Source organism: Heterodontus francisci, chromosome 30, assembly GCF_036365525.1.
Source record: "Heterodontus francisci isolate sHetFra1 chromosome 30, sHetFra1.hap1, whole genome shotgun sequence".
In the NCBI taxonomy this organism is placed as follows: domain Eukaryota; kingdom Metazoa; phylum Chordata; class Chondrichthyes; order Heterodontiformes; family Heterodontidae; genus Heterodontus; species Heterodontus francisci.
The window spans coordinates 41,800,858-41,821,994 of NC_090400.1; the positions used below are offsets into that span (position 1 = coordinate 41,800,858).

At 42.8% G+C, this 21,137-nt stretch overlaps 1 protein-coding gene across 16 annotated transcripts in view; it reads right to left on the reverse strand.

Moving 5' to 3' along the window:
- myo18ab (myosin XVIIIA b) overlaps positions 1–21,137 on the reverse strand; it is a 346,088-nt gene that overhangs the window by 135,985 nt on the left and 188,966 nt on the right. For all 16 annotated transcript variants that reach the window (XM_068010423.1, XM_068010422.1, XM_068010417.1 and 13 more), the window contains 2 exons: positions 20,799–20,943; positions 4,948–5,121 (listed from right to left, as the gene is read on the reverse strand). In XM_068010423.1, the coding sequence (XP_067866524.1) occupies positions 4,948–5,121; positions 20,799–20,943 (319 nt within the window). The remainder of the gene's footprint in view (positions 1–4,947; positions 5,122–20,798; positions 20,944–21,137) is intronic.

Consider the following 21,137-nt stretch of genomic DNA (forward strand, 5'->3'; position numbering starts at 1 on the left):
TTAATGATTTAGAGGTGAATATAGGAGGTATGATCAGTAAGTTTGCAGATGACACGAAAATTGGTGGTGTCGTAAAAAGCGAGGAGAAAAGCCTTAGATTACAGGACGATATAGATGGACTGGTAAGATGGGCAGAGCAGTGGCACATGGAATTTAATCCTGAGAAGTGTGTGGTGATGTATTTTGGGAGGACTAACAAGGCCAGGGAATATACATTGGATGGTAGGACCATAGGAAGTACAGAGGGTCAGAGGGATCTTAGTGTACTTGTCTACAGATCACTGAAGGTAGCAGCACAGGTAGATAAGGTGGTTAAGGCGGCTTATGGGATACTTGCCTTTATTAGCCGAGGCATAGAATATAAGAGCAGAGAGGTTATGATGGAGCTGCATAAAATGCTAGTTAGGCCACAGCGGGAGTATGGTGTACAGTTCTGGTCACCACACTATAGGAAGGATGTGATTGCACTGGAGAGGGTGCAGAGGAGATGTTGCCTGGGCTGGAGCATTTCAATTAGGAACAGAGACTGGATCGGCTCGGGTTGTTTTCCTTAGAACAGAGAAGGCTGAGGGGGGACCTGATTGAGGTATACAAAATTATGAGGGGCATGCATAGGGTAGATAGGAAGAAACTTTTTCCCTTTGCAGAGGTGTCAATAAGCAGGGGGCATAGATTTAAGGTAAGGGGTGGGAGGTTAAGAGGGGATTTGAGGAAAAATGCTTTCACCCAGAGGGTGGTTGGAATCTGGAACACACTGCCTGAAGGGGTGGTAGAGGCAGGAATGCTCACAACATTTAAGGTGTATCTAGATGAGCACTTGAAATGCCATAGCATACAAGGCTATAGGCCAAGTGCTGGAAAATAGCATTTGAATAGATAGGTCCTTGATGGCCGGCGCCGACACGGTGGGCTGAAGGGCCTGTTTCTGTGCAACTCTGAGCGCACGAGGCCTGGAGGACCCCGGCTAGCTGGGGGAATGAGCGTTCATCCTCTTCAGGTATTGGATCCTTTGACCTGAAAGTTAACTGCTTCTCTCTACACAGATGCTGCCAGGCCTGCTGAGTTTCTACAGAACATTTTGCTGTTCTGTAACCATCCCCACTCTTCAACAGTGAGGTAAGTATTTATTTGGCAGCTGTCAGAAAGCAAGTGCTGGGCCGCTTTAAATAGGGCCCCAGCAAATGCTACACAGCTGAGCCAATGCCCATCACGGTGCCAGATGTCCCACCACCTGCCACGTAATATGGCCAGGGGGGGTGGGGGGCACATCACGTTATGATAATGAGCCGCCACACTAAATATAGCAGGGGCTCAGCAACGGGCAGTCCAAGCAGGCGGGCCGCCAACTTCAAAGCGCCGCCGCAATCAACAGCGCGCTCATAGAATTCAGCCGAAGATGTCAACAATGGGTTGAGGCAGAGGTGGAAATGGGCAACGTTGCGGAGATGAAAAGTGTGATGGAGCGGTTATAGAGCCAGAAGCTCAACACGGGGTCAAATCAGACCCCAAGGTTGTGAACAATCTGGTTTACCCCAAGGAATGTGTTGATGAGGGGACAATGTTTGTGGTGGGAGCTGAAGAGAAGGGCTTCAATATTCCCAATATTTAATTGAAGGAAAATGCAGCGCATCCAGGACTAAATGTCAGACAAGCAGGTTGACAACACAGGCAGTGGAGGGGTCAAACAAAGCGGTGGAAAGGTAGAACTGGGTGTCATCAGTGTACAAATGGAGCCCGATACCTTTTTTTGAATAATGCTGCTGAGGAGCAGCATAAAGCTGAGGAATAGAAGGTGGCTAAGGGTAGATTCTTGGATAACTGAAGTAGTAACAATCTGGGGGCACGATTCTGGCCTCTTGCAGATCCCAGGAACAATATGGACAAACTTAACATGCTGGAGCACTGAAAATGATAGAAATGTAAACATAATATAAATGTCGGCAGAATGGATTCCAAAAGTGACAAAAATGTGGGCAATTTCAGTTGAATATAGTATCAGCTTAGCTCAGTTGGTAACACTGTCACCAGAGTCTAAAGATGTGACTTCAAGTTTCACTCCAGAGCTCAACATGTATTTGTATTACGTTAAGGCACTACATAATGTTCCAAGGCACTTTGCAGGAGTATAACGAAACAAAATATGAGCCACAGAAGGATACATTAGGTCAGATGACCAAAAGCTTGGTCAAAGAGGTAGGTTTTAAGGAGTGTCTTAAAGGAGGAAAGTGAGGTAGAGGCTCGGAGCGGTAAAGGAAGGGAATTCCAGAGCTTAGGGCCTAGGCAACTGAAGGTGCAGCCAACAAGGGTGGAGCAATTAAAATTGTGGATGCTCAAGACTCCAGAATTAAATGAGCCCAGGTATCTCAGAGGGCTGTGGGGCAGGAGGAGATTACAGAGATGGGGGGGGTTGAGTCAAGGGAGGTATTTGTAAACAAGGATGAGGATTTTAAAATCAAGACATTGCTTTATTGGGAGCGAATGAAGGTCAGCAAGCATAGGGGTGATGGGTGATTGGGACTTGGTGCGAGAAATAGTTACAGACAGCACAGTTTTGGATGACCTGAAGCTTACGGAGGGTAGAATGTGGGATACCAGCTAGGAGTACGGTGGAATAGTCAAGTCTAGAGGTAACAAAGGCATGAATCAGTGTTTCAGATGAGCTGAGACATGGGCTAAGTCAGGTGACAATATCGAGGTGGAAATAGGCCGTCCTAATGGTGGCACGAATGTGTGGTTGGAAGCTCATCTCAGGGGCAAATATGACACCAAGGACACGAACAGACTAGTTTAATCTCGGAATGCTGGCAGGGAGAGGGACGTAGTAGGTAGCTAGGGAACAGAGTTTGGAGCAAGGACTGAAGACAATAGTTTCAGTCTTCCCAATATTTAATTGAAGGAAGTCTCTGCTCATCCAGTACTGGATGTCAGATTAGCACTCTGATAATTAAGCAACAGTGGAGGAGTTGAAGGAATGGTGGTGAGGTAGATCTGGGTATCATCAACGTTCATGTGAAAGGTAACACTGTGCTTTCAGATATGTTCTGAGGGGCAGGATATAGATGAGAAATAGGAGGGGGCCAAAGTTAGATCCTTGGAGGACACCAGAGGTAATCGTGTGGAAGCAGGAAGAGAAGGCATTGCAAGTGATTCTCTGGCTACGATTAGATAGACAAGAATGGAGCCAGCTGACAGCCGTCCCACCCAGCTGGATGAGTGGTGAGGCGTTGGAGGAGTATGGTGTGATCAACCGTGTCAAAAGCTGCAGACAAGTTGAGAAGGATGAGGAGGGAAAGTTTAGCTTCGTCAGAGTCACATAGTATATCATTTGTGACTTCAATAAGAGCTGTTTTGGTACTTCGGCAGGGGCAGAAACCTGATTGGAGGAATTCAAACAGAGTTCCGGGAAAGATGGGAACGGATTTGGGAGGTGATACACATTCAAGGACTTTGGAGAGGGAAGGGAGGTTGGAGATGGATGGTAGTTTGCAAGGACGGTGGGGTCAAGAGTTGGCTTTTGAGAGGGGTGCTGACGGCAGATTTAAAGGAGAGAGGGGCAACACCTGAAGTGAGAACATAGTTAAAAATATCGGCTAACATGGGAACCAGGAGGAGAAGTTGGGTGGTCAGTTTAGTGGGAATAGGATTGAGGGAGCAGGTGCTGTGTCTCATGGACTAGATGAACTCAGAGAGGGAATGAGGGGAGATAAGAGAGAAACTAGACAATGATGGGAGTTCAAGGCTTCGACAGTGGGGAGCTTTAGAAGAAATTCTGGCCCAGTGGGCTAGTGGAAGGGAGGGATGCGGCTAGGGCAGCTAATCAGATGCTCTCAGTCTCAGTGATAAAGTCCATGAGCGCCTTGCACTTATTGTTGGAAGTGAGAGAGTGGAAGGGTTTAAAAAGAAGACTGCTTGCAGTGGAGAAAAGAAGCTGGGGGTTATCTTTACATTCTAAGATGATCCTGGAATAGTGAACAGTTTTAGTCGATGAGAGCAGGACCCAGTAGGGCTTTCCGCGGTAGATGGCTAAACCAGCTGTCTGCCACAGCTTTCACGTCTGTGTCCCTTGGACTTAAGGGAGCAGAGGTGAGGGCCATATACCAGGGGGAATGGCCAGGGTGAGAGAGTAATGGTTTTATTGAGGATTAGGGCATCAAAGGTGGAGGGTGTGGTTGAGCAAATCAATGGTATTCAGTAAATAATCTAGGCTGACAATTCAGGCAGTTCTAAAAGAGTACTAAATTGTCAGAGGTGCCATCTTCCAGCTGAGTAGTTAAACCAAGCCAATGCCTGGGCAGACATATATGATGTCAGGACACTAACTGAAATGTATCAAAAAATTCTGCCAGTATCCTGGCCAACATTACTCCCTTAAACCAGCAAAATTAGGGTATGATATTAATTTTTAATATTCTTTTTTTTAATATTCGTTCAGGGGATGTGGGTGTCACTGGCTAGGCCAGCATTTATTACCCATCCCTAATTGCCCTAGAACTGAGTGGCTTGCTAGGCCATTTCAGAGGGCATTTAAGAGTCAACCACATTGCTGTGGGTCTGGAGTCAGATGTAGGCCAGACTATTCAAATTGGCTGCAACACTTATATAACAGTACTGCCTGTCAAATATTATCCATTGACTGTAAAGCACTTTGGGATGTCTTGGGCGCTATATAGGTGTACGTTCTTCATTTTTCCTTTATTTATGCTTAGCGAAGTTCAAGTGTGCAAGCAGCACAGCAAAACATAAGTGCATGCTTCTAAATGGCAATACTGTACTGATCAAACATAAATATATCCAAATCAATCACTATAACCAAATTTTACTGTGTAGATATGTTAAATAAAAATGTATATAAAATCCTCATTTAAAAATTAGAACATTTCCTGAAGCTTTCAGATAAACCATTTTTAAAACTAGCAGCTTTGATCAAGCACAGTGTTTGGGTTTTACCTGAACCATCCCCCTGTCCACATTCATCTGGCCCTTGCCGGAAGGAAGTTGATCTCTGAAGCACACCCTTTGGCTGATGCTTAAAGAGTGCAGAGGACAATTCTTCTAAATTGCACCCCAACAGATAGGCTGCTTTCTGACCCCATTCATGTCTGGCAAACTGTCTCCTCCCACCTTGAATTTGCAATAATAAAGATCAGTTTAATGACCAGGCTCAAAATCACTACAACATAAATAAAAACAGACATTTAATGGAAAAAAACTGAAGAAAACAGCAAAATGGACATTACAACAGAACCAGATGACTGAACTGTTAACTATTCCAATTGCATACACCCTAAAATAAATTGTACTATACAGAAACAGATTTAAACATGCAAGATTTATGATAATATATTTCAGATGAATAAAACACATACATATCCAGATATATATGGAAAACACTGGATGCATAAATTCAGAAGTTAAAAGACACAATAAAAGTAAAAGTACGCAATATTTTGTTGTTGCATGTGGAAGGGCACTTGCTGGAAGAAGTGAGAATTGTTTACTTGGGGCTACTCTTAAAAATGTCAAGGTAAATATGATTAAAACTAAGTCACAAGCTTATTTCTATAAATTAACCCTTAATGTTCTCCATGTAAATCTTTTCTTCCCAGCTTCTCGCACCATTTACTAAAACATCAGCCTTCTTGTTTCATAACAAGTTGAAGTTTCAGTTCCATAAATTGGATTTGTTAGCATTTACATGCAGAGAGCACTTCTCAAACAGTACATTCGCTCTTCCTGTTTTAAATAGAAGAACAAAAGGTTCCATTGCAATTATTTCAGCAATCTAGAACTTATACTGCCCACTAACAACCTCCTTTAGATTTCAACAAGATTGACAAAGAAGCTCTGCATATGCATTTCCAAACACATGCTGTCTGGTCAGCTAACCTTTTCAACATTAGGAGAGAAAAGCTGAGAGTTCACTTTTTCAAAAAAATCCATAAAAATTTTAAAAGCTCATAGGAAATACAAGGCAGTTTTGCACTAGGCCAGAGTTTTCACAAGATAAGTATACATGGTGAAAAGCCATTCAGCCCATTTTGGCTCATCCAACCAGAAGAACCCTCCTGACCTCTCTCCCCCATCACAACGACCAATTATTTATTTTTTAAATGATTCCAACATTTTTGCTTCCACTATGTCACTCTGTGTGTTGATCACTCATTGTGTAAAGAGCTTCATAACATCAATCCTAAACTTCCCTTTTACCAGTTGAAACCTGTATCCACTTGTTCTATTATCATGCTTCAGTCTGAAAGGATTTTCCTGATTGACTTTGTCTTTCTACGGTCAAGGTTGAACATAGCTCAGGTTTTCTGTCTTTCATTATACTACAGTGCTAGTGGCTTTTTCTCCCCCCTGAATTGATCCCTTCTGTTTCAATAACCATAACTGGAGATAGTACTCAAGATGTGAACTGATTTGCATTCTACTGTGTTGGCTATATAGCATTCTATTTGCTATGATGATTGCTGCTCTACAGCAGTTGTCTCTGTTGAGCATCTGGTCAACTAAGACTCCAAGGTTATCTCAATTACATCTTTAACTATTTCAATACCATTCATGCAGGTCACCCCTATGTTATGTACACTATTTTAAACGTCATGTGCCATGGTTTTGCTTACTAAAGGTATTTGCTCCAATTTATTTAGTAGCATCTGTGCTACCTCCTTAGCATCAAACAGCCTTCCTAGTTTTGTATTCTCTGCAATTCAACCAATTTGCACCAAATTTCTGTGTTCAACGAATACCAGTAGGATGTCTCAACAAGAAGTCACAAGGCACTCCTTTCAGAATTCCTTCTCTCCCTCCCCAAGATAATTGCTCCAACAAGTAACCACTACCATCTACTCTTTAGCCAAGTTTTCATCCATTGTACAATTTTGCTTTGAACTTTCTTGCATACATTTCTCATATTATTTCTTGAGAGTCTAGGCACACAATGTCATAGGGAATGCCGGAGTCCATTTAGGACTTCACTTCCTCGAAAGAGTGAAGGTGATTGATCAAGCAGGATCTTCCACGACTGAAATATAAACAGCAAATGCTGGAAATACTCAGGTCAGGTAGCATCTGTGGAGAGAAAAAAGCTCTCCCCTCGACAGATGCTGTCTGACCCGAGTATTTCTAGCATTTGTTGTTCATAATTCAGATTTCTACCAACTGCGGTATTTTGCCTCTTCCTCTACTGAATTCATGCTGGCTGCTGGATAGGTTATTATTGCACAGCTAATGCTCAAGTTTACTCCAAATAATAAATTCCATCATAAGAACATAAGAAATAGGAGCAGGAGTAGGCCATTCGGCCCCACAAGCCTGCTCCATCATTCAATAAGATCATGGCTGATCTGCCCCAGACCTCAACTCCTCTTTCATGCCAGCTCCTCAGCCCTCACCTCCCCGATATTTCAAAAATCTATCTACCTCCTCCTTAAATACTTTCAGTGATCTAGCCTCCACAACTCGCTGGGGTAGAGAATTCCAGACATTCACTACCTTCAGAGAAGAAATTCCTTTGCATCTCAGTTTTAAATGAGTGTCCCCTTATTCTGCAACTATGTCCCCTAGTTTGAGATTACCCCACTAGTGGAAACATCTTCTAAACATCTACTCTGGCAAGCCCCCTCAGAATCCTGTACGTTTCAATAAGATCACCCCTCATTCTTCGAAACTCCAATGAATAAAGGCCTAACCTGTTTAGCCATTCTTGATGGTCAACTTCTTCATCCCAGGAATCAGCCTAGTAAATCTCTTTTGAACTGCCTCCAATGCCTGTATATTCTTTCTTAAATATGGGGACCAAAACTGCACACAGTACTCCAGGCAAGGCCTCAGCAACACCCTGTACAGTTGTAACAAGACTTCCCTGTTTTTAAACTCCAACCCCCTAGCAATAAAGGCCAAAATTACATTTGCCTTCTTAATTACTTGTTGCACTTGCATGCTAACTTTTTGTGTCTCAAGCACAAGAACACCCAGATCCCTCTGTGCTGTACTTTTCTGGAGTCTCTCTCTATTTAAATAATAGTCTGCCTTTTGATTCTTCCTACCAAAGTGCATGACTTCACACTTCCCTACATTAAACTCCATCTGCCACATTTTTGCCCATGTACTCAACCTATCTATATCCCCTTGCAGATTACTTATGTCCTCATCACAACATGCCCTCCCACCTATTTTTGTATCGTCAGCAAATGTGGAAAGATTACACTCTGCCCCCTCCTCCAAGTCATTAATATAGATAGTAAATACTTGAGGCCCTAGGACTGATCCTTGTGGCACTCCACTAGTTATGTCTTTCCAACCTGAAAAAGACCCATTAGTCTCGTCTCTGTCTTCTGTGTGTTAATCAATCCTCAATCCATGTTAATACATTACCCCCAATACCATGAGCTCCTATCTCATGCAATAATCTTTTATGTGGCACCTTATCGAATGCCTTCTGGAAATCCAAATACACTACATCTACCGGTTCCCCTTTATCAACACTGCTTGTTATATCCTCAAAGGACTCTAGCAAATTTGTCAAACATGATTTCCCTTTCACAAAACCATGTTGACTCTGTTTGATTGCATTTTACCTTTACCAACTAACATTATTAGTTCTGTACTGCAGCTGGTACAAACTCTTGAAAAGAATCTTAAATTATTTGGTATCACTGCTTCAGACATCTTGTTGGGGCTCCAACTTCTGCCTTTAATACTTACACTTGGTTGTCGAAGCACACCAAAACACCATTTATACTAATACATAAATGGTAGTATGACTGCAGTGCAAGACACTGTTGTTTCAAAATATCAAATTTATTTAATGCGCTGCTTTTTTCCTTTCAGCATTATTTGCCAAATAAAGCACCCTCTGAACTGACACTAGTCTTCATAAAAACGCCAGTTTTGCATAACCAAACCCTCATGTCAAGCTCAAAGACATTGGTCTACAGAAACTTTGCAAAACTAGATTCCCATGACGAAAATAGGTTGTAGAAACGGTCTTGTTTTCTCGGCCACTCACAAATGGATTTTCCTCCATTGCAGCCATGGTTCATTCAAAAGACTGATATTTACTATCTCCGTTCTTATAATGGAGGAAAATCCAAGATGGAATTAAGTTTTACACCTACATGCAACTGATTCTACTTCAGTCATGGTTTAATGATTTCCCCCAATAATATCTCTCCCATTTCAATACCAAATAGTAAATCTCTTCAATTTACATATCGGGTGCTATTTATCAACAAAGTGACTCCTGACAATGCAGAGCAAGCACAGAGCGATCTCAGATGTCATCAATGTGTGCCAACATTTGCCAGCCTGCCAGTATGAAAGCACGCATGACATCACCACACAATGACGCCACTCGCTCCCCCCACGGCTACTCACTCCAGGCCTACCCGCTTCCCCCCTCAGCCATTCGCTCCCACCCTCGATACTTTCTCCGTCCCACCCACCCAAACACCACCCCCCAACCCCTCGCCGGCCACTTCACCCCCCTAAGCCACTTCCTCTAGACCTCGCCACTGATCCCCCTCCCCCGCCAGCCTCCCCTCGGCCAATCGGCACCCGCTCCTCGCTCCTGCACCCCCAACCCTGCTGTCCTGCCGCTTGCTCCCCGCTTCCCACTCAGATCACCTCCAGCTGCTCGTTCCCTGCTTCCCCCTGCCCCCCCCCCCCCCCCCCACACCCCCACCACATAAGCTGCTAGTTCAAGGCCGCACCACTTCCCTACTCTCGGCCACTCATTCCTACGTCACCCTGTCACCCCTCGCCACCTGCCTTGCTTCTTCGTGTGGCGCAGTGGGGAACGATCAAATGTGGAAGCGAGTGGCAGAGAGCAGGGAAGCGGCGAGGCCTGGAGTGAGCGGCGGAGGGAGGGAGGGAAGCTGGGAGCCAGCAGCCGGAGGTGGGGGGCAGCAGCGAGGCCGCAGCGAGTGGCTAAGGGAAGGCAGCAGGGAGCAAGCGGCAAGAAGACGGGCGCAGGAGGGAGCGGCAAAGAGAAGCGCAATGGCAGGAGGGAGCGGGGACTGTTGGGGGTGTGATGGAGGCAGCGATGGCAGTCATTGAGGGGATTTTCAGGTTGAATTTGTTTTTTTGAGATAAATTGAGCAGCACCATCTTTCATCCTGGCAACTGCCTGAGACATCGCAGACAGTGACATTTCAGTGGAAGAGGCAGCATTTGCAAATGTGTTAGTACTGCGTCACCTAGTGGTTACGTTGTCAATAAATGCAGCCATTAATCAAATGGTTCTGGGGGAATTGGGACCAGTACAAACTGGACGGGTTACACCTGGGCAGGACTGGGACTGATGTCCTCGAGGGAGTATTTGCTAGAGTGGTTGGGGAGGGTTTAAACTAAAATGGTAGGGGATGGGAACCTTTGCAAGGAATGAGAAGTGGGGGGGGTGGTGGATCAAAGAAAAGAACAAAAGACAGTAAGGGGAATAAGAAAAGTGATAGGCAGAGAAATCAAGGGCCAGAATCAAACAGGGCCACAGTGAAAAATAGTGGGAAGGGGACAAGTAATGTTAAAAAGACAAGCGTTAAGGCTTTGTGCCTTAACGTGCGGAGCATTCGCAATAAAGTGGATGAATTAATTGCGCAAATAGGTGTAAACAGGTATGATATAGTCGGGATTATGGAGACATGGCTGCAAGGTATTGGAAATGAACATCCAGGGATATTCAGTATTTAGGAAGGACAGACAAAAAGCAAATGGCGGTGGAGTTGCATTGCTGGTTAAAGAGGAAATTAATGCAATAGCGAGGAAAGATATTAGCTCTGACGATGTGGAATCTGTATGGGTAGAGCTGAGAAACACTAAGGGGCAAAAAACGTTAGAGGGGGTTGTATCTCGACCCCCAAAACTGTAGTGCTGATGTTGGGAATGGCATTAAACAGGAAATTACAGATGCATGCGATAAAGGAACATCTGTAATTATGGGTGAGTTTAATCTGCATATAGATTGGGCAAATCAAATTAGTCACAATACCATAGAGGAGGAATTCTTGGAGTGTATATGGGATGGTTTTCTGGACCAATACGTTGAGGAACCAACTAGAGAACAGGCCATCCTAGACTGGGTATTGTGTAATGAGAGAGGAATAATTGACAATCTAGTTGTGCGAGACCCCTTGGGGACAAGCGACCATGATATGATAGAATTCTTCATCAAGATGGAGAGTGACGTAGTTGATTCTGAGACTAGGGTCCTAAATCTTAGTAAAGGAAACTATGAAGGTATGAGGCGTGAGTCGGCCATGACAGATTGGGAAACGTTACTTAAAGGGATGATGGTAGATAGGCAATGGCAAACATTTAAAGAGCGCATGGATGAACTACAACAATTGTTTATCCCTGTCTGGTGCAAAAGTGAAACAGGAAAGGTAACCAAACCATGGCTTACAAGGGAAATTAGAGATAGCATTAGAGCCAAGGAAGAGACATATAAATTTGCCAGGAAAAACAACAGACCTGAGGATTGGGAGCAGTTTAGAATTCAGCAAAGGAGGGCCAAGTGATTGATAAGAAGGGGAAAATAGAGTACGAGAGCCAGCTTGCGGGGAACATAAAAACTGACTGTAAAAGTTTCTATAGGTATGTGAAGAGAAAAAGATTGGTGAAGACAAATGTAGGTCCCTTACAGTCAGAAACAGGGGAGTTTATTATGGGGAACAAAGAAATGGCTGACCAACTAAATGCATACTTTGGTTCTGTTTTCACAAAGGAGGACACAAATATCATACCAGAAATGTTGGGAAACACAGGGCTTAGTGAGAGAGAGGAACTGAATGAAATCAGTATTAGTAGAGAAATGGTGCTGGGGAAATTGATGGGATTGAAGGCCAATAAATCCACAGGGCCTGATGGTATGCATCCCAGAGTACTTAAGGAAGTGGCCCGAGAAATAGTGGATGCATTGGTGGTCATCTTCCAAGATTCAATCGACTCTGGAACAGTTCCTGCAGATTGGAGGGTAGCTAATGTAACCCCACTATTTAAAAAGGGAGGTAGAGAGAAAGCAGGGAATTATAGACCAGTCAGCCTGATGTCGGTAGTGGGGAAAATTCTAGAGTCCATTATCAAAGATTTTATAACAAAGTACTTAGAGAACAGTGGTAGAATTGGGCAGAGTCAGCATGGATTTACGAAAGGGAAATCATGCTTGACAAATCTACTAGAATTCTTCGAGGATGTAACTAGTAGAGTTGATGAGGGGGAGCCAGTGGATGTGGTTTATTTGGACTTTCAGAAGGCTTTCGACAAAGTCCCACATAAGAGATTAGCGTATAAAATTAAAGTGCATGTGATTGGGGGTAGTGTATTGCGATGGATAGAAAATTGGTTGGCGGACAGGAAAACAAAGAATAGGGATAAATGGGTCTTTTTCCAAATGGCAGGCAGTAACTAGTGGGGTACCACAGAGATCGGTGCTAGGACCCCAGCTAATCACAATATACATTAATGATTTAGATGAGGGAACTAAATGTAATATATCCAACTTTGCAGATGACACAAAACTGGGTGAAAGGGTGAGTTGTGAGGAGGATGCAGAGAGGCTTCAGGGTGATTTGGACAAGTTGAGTGAGTGGGCTAATGCACGGCAGATGCAGTATAATGTGGATAAATGTGAGGTTATCCACTTTGGTAGCAAAAACAGGAAGGCAGATTATCTGAATAGCTATAAACTGAGAGAGGGGAATATGCAGTGTGACCTGGGTGTTCTCGTACACCAGTCGCAGAATGTAGGTATGCAGGTGCAACAGGCGGTAAAAAAGGCAAATGGTACGTTGGCCTTCATAGCGAGAGGATTCGAGTACAGGAGCAGGGATATCTTGCTGCAATTATACAGGGCCTTGGTGAGACCACACCTGGAATATTGTGTGCAGTTTTGGTCTCCTTATCTGAGGAAGGATGTTCTTGCTATAGAGGGAGCGCAGCGAAGGTTTACCAGACTGATTCCTGGGATGGTGGGACTGACATTTGAGGAGAGATTGAGTCAGTTAGGATTATATTTGCTGGAGTTCAGAAGAGTGAGGGGGCGATCTCATAGAAACCTATAAAATTCTAACAGGACTTGACAGGGTAGATGCAGGATGTTCCCGATGGTGGGGGAGTCCAGAACCAGGGGTCATAGTCTAAGGATACGGGGTAAACCTTTCAGGACTGAGATGAGGAGAAATTTCTTCACCCAGAGAGTGGTAAGCCTGTGGAATCCGCTACCACAGAAAGCAGTTGAGACCAAAACATTGTAGGTTTTCAAGAAGGAGTTAGATATAGCTCTTGGGTCTATAGGGATCAAAGGGTATGGGGCGAAAGCAGGAACAGGTTACTGAGTTGGATGATCAGCCATGATCATAATGAATGGCGCAGCAGGCTCGAAGGGCCAAATGGCCTACTCCTATTTTCTATGTTCTATGTTCCTATGGAGTATAGACCTTGGATTCACATGTGCACATCCAATAGTTGAAGCCTGCCAAGAGCACAATGCTGAACTGTTTCTGGAACGTCCTAAATTTATGAAGGGACCAAAGTAACTTTCCTGTCCGTTGCCTTATATGATAATTGTAAGCATTTGAAGAAAAGAAATGAAAACATACAAAAACCTCCGTGGCATGGAATGGAAAGGCCAATTAAAGACTCTATGATGTCTTGACTTGTAAACTCGGAGGCTCTCATTTAGATCTGTAGGGAATTGGCCAATTTTCAGGTTAACTATATTTTCAAAATATCATGACAGTTAACCTCACATTGGATGCATTGACAGAACTGTATCATACTTCAGTCGAGTAGATTTGCCACATAATTAACTTCTATCAAATTCTAAGCTACAAAGGACACCTCTTAACTCCTACACCTTTGCTGCTTCATAAAGGTATCTGATGAAGCAACAGAAAGGTTTCTGGACAAACAAGTCTTTCCACTCTGCACTGGGAGAATAAAGGATGGTGTTACCAACAGCCAAACTGCCTGTACCATAAAAGGGAGCTGAAGACTCCTAAAAATGAATTAAGTTAAAAGGGACAATGAGTAACGCCGATGAGAGAGAACGTTGCAAAGGAACATGACAGATTAAGTGAATGGGCAATAATATGGCAGATGGCATTTAATGTGGTCAAGTGTGAAGTTTTTAGGCTCAAGGAAGTTCAACTAGAGAGGCTTCCAAATGGTGAGAAACTAGCAACTGTACAGGAGTGAAGAGATTTTGGAATCTGAGTGCATAAATGATTTCAAGTTAGCAGATAGGTGCAAAAAGCAATCAAAAGGTCGAATGGAATGTTTGCCTCTATTTCGGGGGGGGGGTTGGATGACAAACGGGAGGAAGTTTTGCTTCAGTTATATAAAGCTTTGGTCAGAGTCCATCTGAAGTACTGCGTTCAGTTTTGGATATAGAAGATTGAGGGATGATCTGATTTAAAATGGGCAACAGGAATAATGGAACATAATATTAAAATCAGAGTGTCGCCTGACAACGCAGCCAAGTGCCGAAGTCATCACTGTGGTCCGAACTACGCACATGCACGGTATACATTCACTCTTGCGCACGCACAAAATGCACCCGAGATTTGCCAGCACTAATGTGCGCATGCGGCGAATAAATCATCATGCAAAGGGATGTCAGCATCCAGCGAGCCTGTTCGCTGCTACATTTCACCACTCCCGACTGGTCGCCACTCCATCCTACTGTTCACTTCCCGCCTTGCCGCTAGCACCCCGCATGCCCCCCCGCCCCTCCAACCCACCGTTTCTCCAGGTGGCGAGCGAGCAATGGGAGGGAACAGTGACCAGTTGGGCATGGGAGAGAACGGAAGGATGGAGCAGCAAACAGTTGGGAGCGGCGAGCAGCATGAAGCAGTGGGAGGGAGCAACAAGATGGCGGGTGCAGGAAGCTGAATGTGGCTACTGTGGCAGTGTTCACGAGAGGGTACTGTTGGGGGGTGGGGGGGGGGGGGAGGGGTGGAGGTGGCGATCGTGGCCATTGAGAGGTGAGGGGGGGGTTTGGATTACATTTTTTTTGTATTAAATTGAGCAACACCATCCTTATTACTGGCAGCTGTCTGAGACATTGCAGACAGTGACAGCTGCATCTGTGCATGTGCCAGTACTGTGCCACCTAGTGGTTGCATTGTCAGCAAACGCAGCCTATTAAAATTAGAGCTAGGCCATTTAGGAGGAAAATCATTAAGCACTATTTTTCTTGAAGTGGAGTAAAACCTGGAATTCTTTCCACCAAAAGACCATGAATGTTTGGACAATTGGAGCTTTCAAGACTGAAATTGATTGATATGCCCTTCTAAAGGAAATCTAAGTACTTGGAGTTAAGGTATCTAACTGGAGTTGAACTACAGATCAGCATGGTCTACTCCAGTTCAGATACACTCCAGCATGAATTATCATCTTCAGGGAAGGTAAGGTGAGAAAAATTGGGAGAACAAAAAAAAGGGCTGCTCTAGTCATCTTATACCTCTTTCTGGCAATAGAGGTACTGGATAAATCACTAAAGGACAGACCATCATTTTAACCGTAATTGGCAATTTGCATAAAACATTTGAAAATCTACATCTGCGATAAAATGAAATTAAATGACTATACACATTAGTAGGTTTTCACAGAATACATTAGATGAATGATTGTTGACATTTTAAAATGAAAGGAAATGGAGTAAAAAAAAAGCCCAATCACTAGCTCTATGAAGGCTAACACCATGTAGAAACTGAAATGATATCTAAAGGAAAATGGCTTTTTTTGAGAGTATAGAGACATATAGAATGAACATTTTTACCTTCATCACCATCTGTGTTGTAATGGAACAGCATGCAACATGCAAACAAAACAAAGTGTTAGAAGGCAGTTTCACTTTTAATATTCATCAGTTAAAAAAGACAGCACTGCAAAACAAGCAGGATAATGCTTTCCATGGTTAATCATTTAGATGAACAATCCATATTTACAGCAATTAGTTCACACAAGAAAGTATATGTAAGTGTTCAAAATGAACAAAGTAAGACTAAGATTTCATATACAGGTGCCCCTCAACTTAGAAAGCAAATTCTAATTAGAATATTTACTTTAGCGTTACCAAGTAGCTCATTAAACACAAGTATTGCAGTCTAAATGTAGATTAGGTGGAACCATTGCTTGATGACATCAATTGGGAAACAAGGCTCTGAGACAACCTTGCGGCTGATCGAACAATGGTGTTACTAAGAAACACCTTTTTTAACATTTTGCGGTGTAAAGAGTTTTTAAAAGAAACTACAAATAAGCAATATGTTTATTATTAACACTTCAAAAATGGTCACATTAATTCTGCTGCAGTTCTAAACATCTAATATTCATCAAATGTATCAGAGAAATCATTCATTATTGTATTGCTCCATTGAAATGGCTATGAACTGAATACACACTAAACTACTGATGCTGAAAATACCATGCAGAGTGGTGAGTACATTGGCTCACTGAATGGCTGCGATTTGCACTTATGCCAGAGAAGAACTTGGTGCATGAAGAACAACATATTTGTGCACAGCTCCAGTCTAAATCAATTGGTTTCTTAAAGTTTTGTAATTGTGGGCAGGAAGGTCTCCCTCTGTAAAACGCTGAAGAAGTCTCTGCTTAAATTTCTGTGCTAAGGAAGTTGTTTGGCACTGCACTGGGAAGTGATACCTGAAATAATGTAAAGCTGAAGCAGTCACAATTGGGGAGGGGGACAGACTTTTAGGAGTTGTGAGGGAACAGAATGAGACTTAAAACATGCTGGCTTTCAAAGTTTTTGTCCCAAATAATACAGAAATGTAACTGAGAATTACATGAAAACTCAAACACTGTTGCAGTGCCATCTTGTGGAGGAATTAAAAATTAAGAAAAGCAGCATGAAGTAAGGCTTGAATACCTAATAGTAGCTACTACAGATTAGTAATTCAAGCTGTTCTTTCCCAATCTCCCCTCCTGAAAGCAGCAATTCATACCACCACATATCTCCATGGCAGTGCCAACCCCTCAGTACCTTGCCCAAACAGGCACTCCTCAGTGGCTAGCTGAAAGAAGACAGAGGGTGGTGGTTGATGGCAAATGTTCATCCTGGAGTTTAGTTACTAGTGGTGTACCGCAAGGATCTGTTTTGGGGCCACTGCTGTTTGTCATTTTTAAAAATGACCTGGAAGAGGGTGTAGAAGGGTGGGTTAGTAAATTTGCAGATGACACTAAGGTCGGTGGAGTTGTGGATAGTGCCGAAGGATGTTGTAGGGTACAGAGGGACATAGATAGGCTGCAGAGCTGGGCTGAGAGATGGCAAATGGAGTTTAATGTGGAAAAGTGTGAGGTGATTCACTTTGGAAGGAGTAACAGGAATGCAGAGTACTGGGCTAATGGGAAGATTCTTGGTAGTGTAGATGAACAGAGAGATCTTGGTGTCCAGATGCATAAATCCCTGAAGGTTGCTACCCAGGTTAATAGGGCTGTTAAGAAGGCATATGGTGTGTTAGCTTTTATTAGTAGGGGGGTCGAGTTTCGGAGCCACGAGGTCATGCTGCAGCTGTACAAAACTCTGGTGAGACCGCACCTGGAGTATTGCGTGCAGTTCTGGTCACCGCATTATAGGAAGGATGTGGAAGCTATGGAAAGGGTGCAGAGGAGATTTACTAGGATGTTGCCTGGTATGGAGGGAAGGTCTTACGAGGAAAGGCTGAGGGACTTTAGGTTGTTTTCGTTGGAGAGGAGGAGGAGGAGAGGTGACTTAACAGAGACATATAAGATAATCAGAGGGTTAGATAGGGTGGATAGTGAGCGTCTTTTTCCTCGGATGGTGATGGCAAACACGAGGGGACATAGCTTCAAGTTGAGGGGTGATAGATATAGGACAGATGTGAGAGGTAGTTTCTTTACTCAGAGAGTAGTAAGGGCGTGGAACGCCCTGCCTGCAGCAGTAGTAGATTCGCCAACTTTAAGGGCATTTAAGTGGTCATTGGATAGACATATGGATGAAAATGGAATAGTGTAGGTCAGATGGTTTCACAGGTCGGCGCAACATCGAGGGCCGAAGGGCCTGTACTGCACTGTAATGTTCTAATTCTAATTCAGTCAAACCTAGACAGCAAGTTATTGGCAGGCAATCAGACCAGTTAAGCTAACCAATCACAGCTGAGCCATATCATCATTTTTCAAATATCCACACACATGCTTGGAATTTTCTATGGGGACCCAACTTGGAAGTTGCATCCAAAATTATGCCCACTCTGCCGATATCAAATTACACTTAAATTGCATTAGCAGGCACCCAAACCTAAAAATAGGTGTAAAGCAGCATAAATGGCTTATGTGGTTTGACATGATTGGAACATACCACTGGAGCCTCAAAATGTTATGGTCAAGCATAATAAATGTCATCAAGATTTTTCTTTATTAATTTATTTACATTGCTCAGTAGAGTGTCTCCATCGTCTCAAATCTTTCCCTTCTCACACCGCAAATTCAAAAGGAAAGGCTAGTAGGAAGAGGGTTTTTAAACTTTTTGGAGGGCAACTGCCAGCCTTGCTAGGCAAATAGCTGGAAGGCAGGAGCGGTTTATATAATCTTTTAGCCTGAGTACTTGTTTTGCGCCATGATTATCTGCATCTCTCGAAGGAAATACTGGAAATTTTAGATCATTGAACAGTGTTGAGGATTGGTGACTACTTCCCAGTGGCGTAGTGGTTAGCATCGCAGCCCCACAGCTCCAGCGACCCGGGTTCAGTTCTGGGTACTACCTGTGTGGAGTTTGCAAGTTCTCCCTGTGACAGCGTGGGTTTCTGCCGGGTGCTCCGGTTTCCTCCCACAGCCAAAGACTTGCAGGTTGATAGGTAAATTGGTCATTGTAAAATTGCCCCTAGTGTAGGTAGGTGGTAGGAGAATTGAGGGATGGGGGCATTAATGTAGGATTAGTATAAAATGGGTGGTTGATGGCCAGCGCAGACTCGGTGGGCCGAAGGGCCCGTTTCAGTGCTGTATCTCTCTATGATGCTATGACTCTCAAGCTTGGGGCATGACCCCAGCTGAATAGGAAAATAGGAACAGAAGGCGGCCATTTAGCCCCCTGAGCCTGTTCCACCATTCAATGAAATCATGTCTGACTTATGACAACTCCACATACCCACCTTTGCCCCATATCCCTCAATACCTTTCAGTTATTCAGCACCTAAGCAGTGCTAATCATCACACTTATGCCCCAAGCCAACAGGGTAGGGGGAATTATCCATAAAACTGCTCACTTCAATTTACAAACCATAGAAAAAGATGCAACAGAAGAAAATTACCATTAATAAAGAAAAATGATAAAAGTACAAAAATCCAACTCCAAATTGCAAATCATAGGATATTAAAATGTTTGTAAACAATGGCATGAATATAAAACAACTCTGAATTCTGACAAATACTAATTAGTATGCATGTCCTTCATTTCTATAATGGAAAGCTACATGAAAAGCAGTCAAATTTTTGTTTGCACTCCGTAGAGTAATTTAATATGACTCCAAAGAGCAATATTTAATTCACATGGAACGTGAAATGTTATCTACTGCCATGTTAAAAAAGTGTAAATGATTAACAATTCAAATTGATACTTTGAATACCAACGTCTAGTTCCCTACAAACACTTCACCAATTTTCTTTTACTCATACAGAATAGTTTTCTGCTATGTATTGGATCCATTTAACAAAATTAAAGGCATTTCATTTTGAGGCATTTCAATAGAACCTGCCACTAACCTGCTCAGTTTTATTTCTCCCCTCACCTGTAGGAGGAGGAAATAATTTGCATGCATTTATCATATTTAGCAAAAGGATAACCAAGCTTTTTCTCTAGGATAAGTTACTTTTTTAATATAAAAAAAATCTACTCAGACCGTCAACTCAATTTGGTGTATGGAAGATTTATTGTATTCAAAGGGATCTGAATAAATTTATTGCAACGGCAAAGTAAATTTATTGTGCATAAATATCAGGGATGCTGTGTGCAGGAGCTATGAAATTGTAGATGAGATTTTAACTTTTGGACAGCCAAATGGAGTAGCAAGTTCCAACAGCGAAGAGGCCAGAGCCAGTTAGAGGCCCACACCCCATTTAAATAAAACTACACAGTCTCTCAACAACAATTTGCATTTATATGATGTCTTTAATGCCTTATAATGTATGAAAGAAGATTTTTCCTTGAGCTGTCAGGGGGCAGGTGCATGGATTTAACTCCTCCTGATTCATCAATCTAACGATGCAGTTGAACAGCAATTTTGTGGGTCTACACAGTGAAAACTGTCTTGCAAATATGTTAACATAAGATCTGTCAAAAAGTAAAAAAGAAAGCTTTGTCTAATACAGGTTATAGATAATTTAATCTGTTATTTAATCTGCTTCAATGCTATTTATTTTATTTAGTCTGCTATGAATGATCCAGCCAACAAAACAGCCATATGAATGTCTACGGAGATTCTCTCACCTGTTTGCCATAACTTTGGTGGAAGAGTTGCAGAAACTCTGGAAAAATACTGTTCGTTTTACCTGGGGTTCCATAACTCTTCCACCAAAGTTATGTTGGGCAAGTGGGATAACCATAGTGGGAATTCACCCCCAGCATACTTAGACTAAAATAAAGATATTAGCCTTGCATTGGCCCAGAAAAGTTATGCACGTTTATGTAACAAACTGTAGTCGTGATACATTTAAAATGTCGCCTATATATTAATGATAATGAAAATTGTGCCAAATAAAATTAATTAGTGTGTAGTTCTGCATAAGACCTATATTAACCAATGTTCCTGAATTCAACATACTACCTTTAGTGGCTCCTGCTGCCCCCAAGTGGTAGATGGCACCCAAGATGTGCCAAAAAGCCTTCTGTTCTTCAACTGAAATCCCAAGCACTTTCATAGCAGCCTGAAGTTTGTTAAATTGCTGAGCTGCCCTTTGCTTCTCTTCAGGCTACAAAGCAATTAAAACAAAACCATATTTGAATAATAGAACACACACACAAACAATATATTATATATAAAATGTGCTGAGTATTATCAATTTCTAGTTCATCCACTGATTATAATATAATTTATTGTCCTGGTAGTAAGCACACTAGCATTATGTGCTTTACCACAGAAAGGAAAGGTGGTTTGATTGCTTGT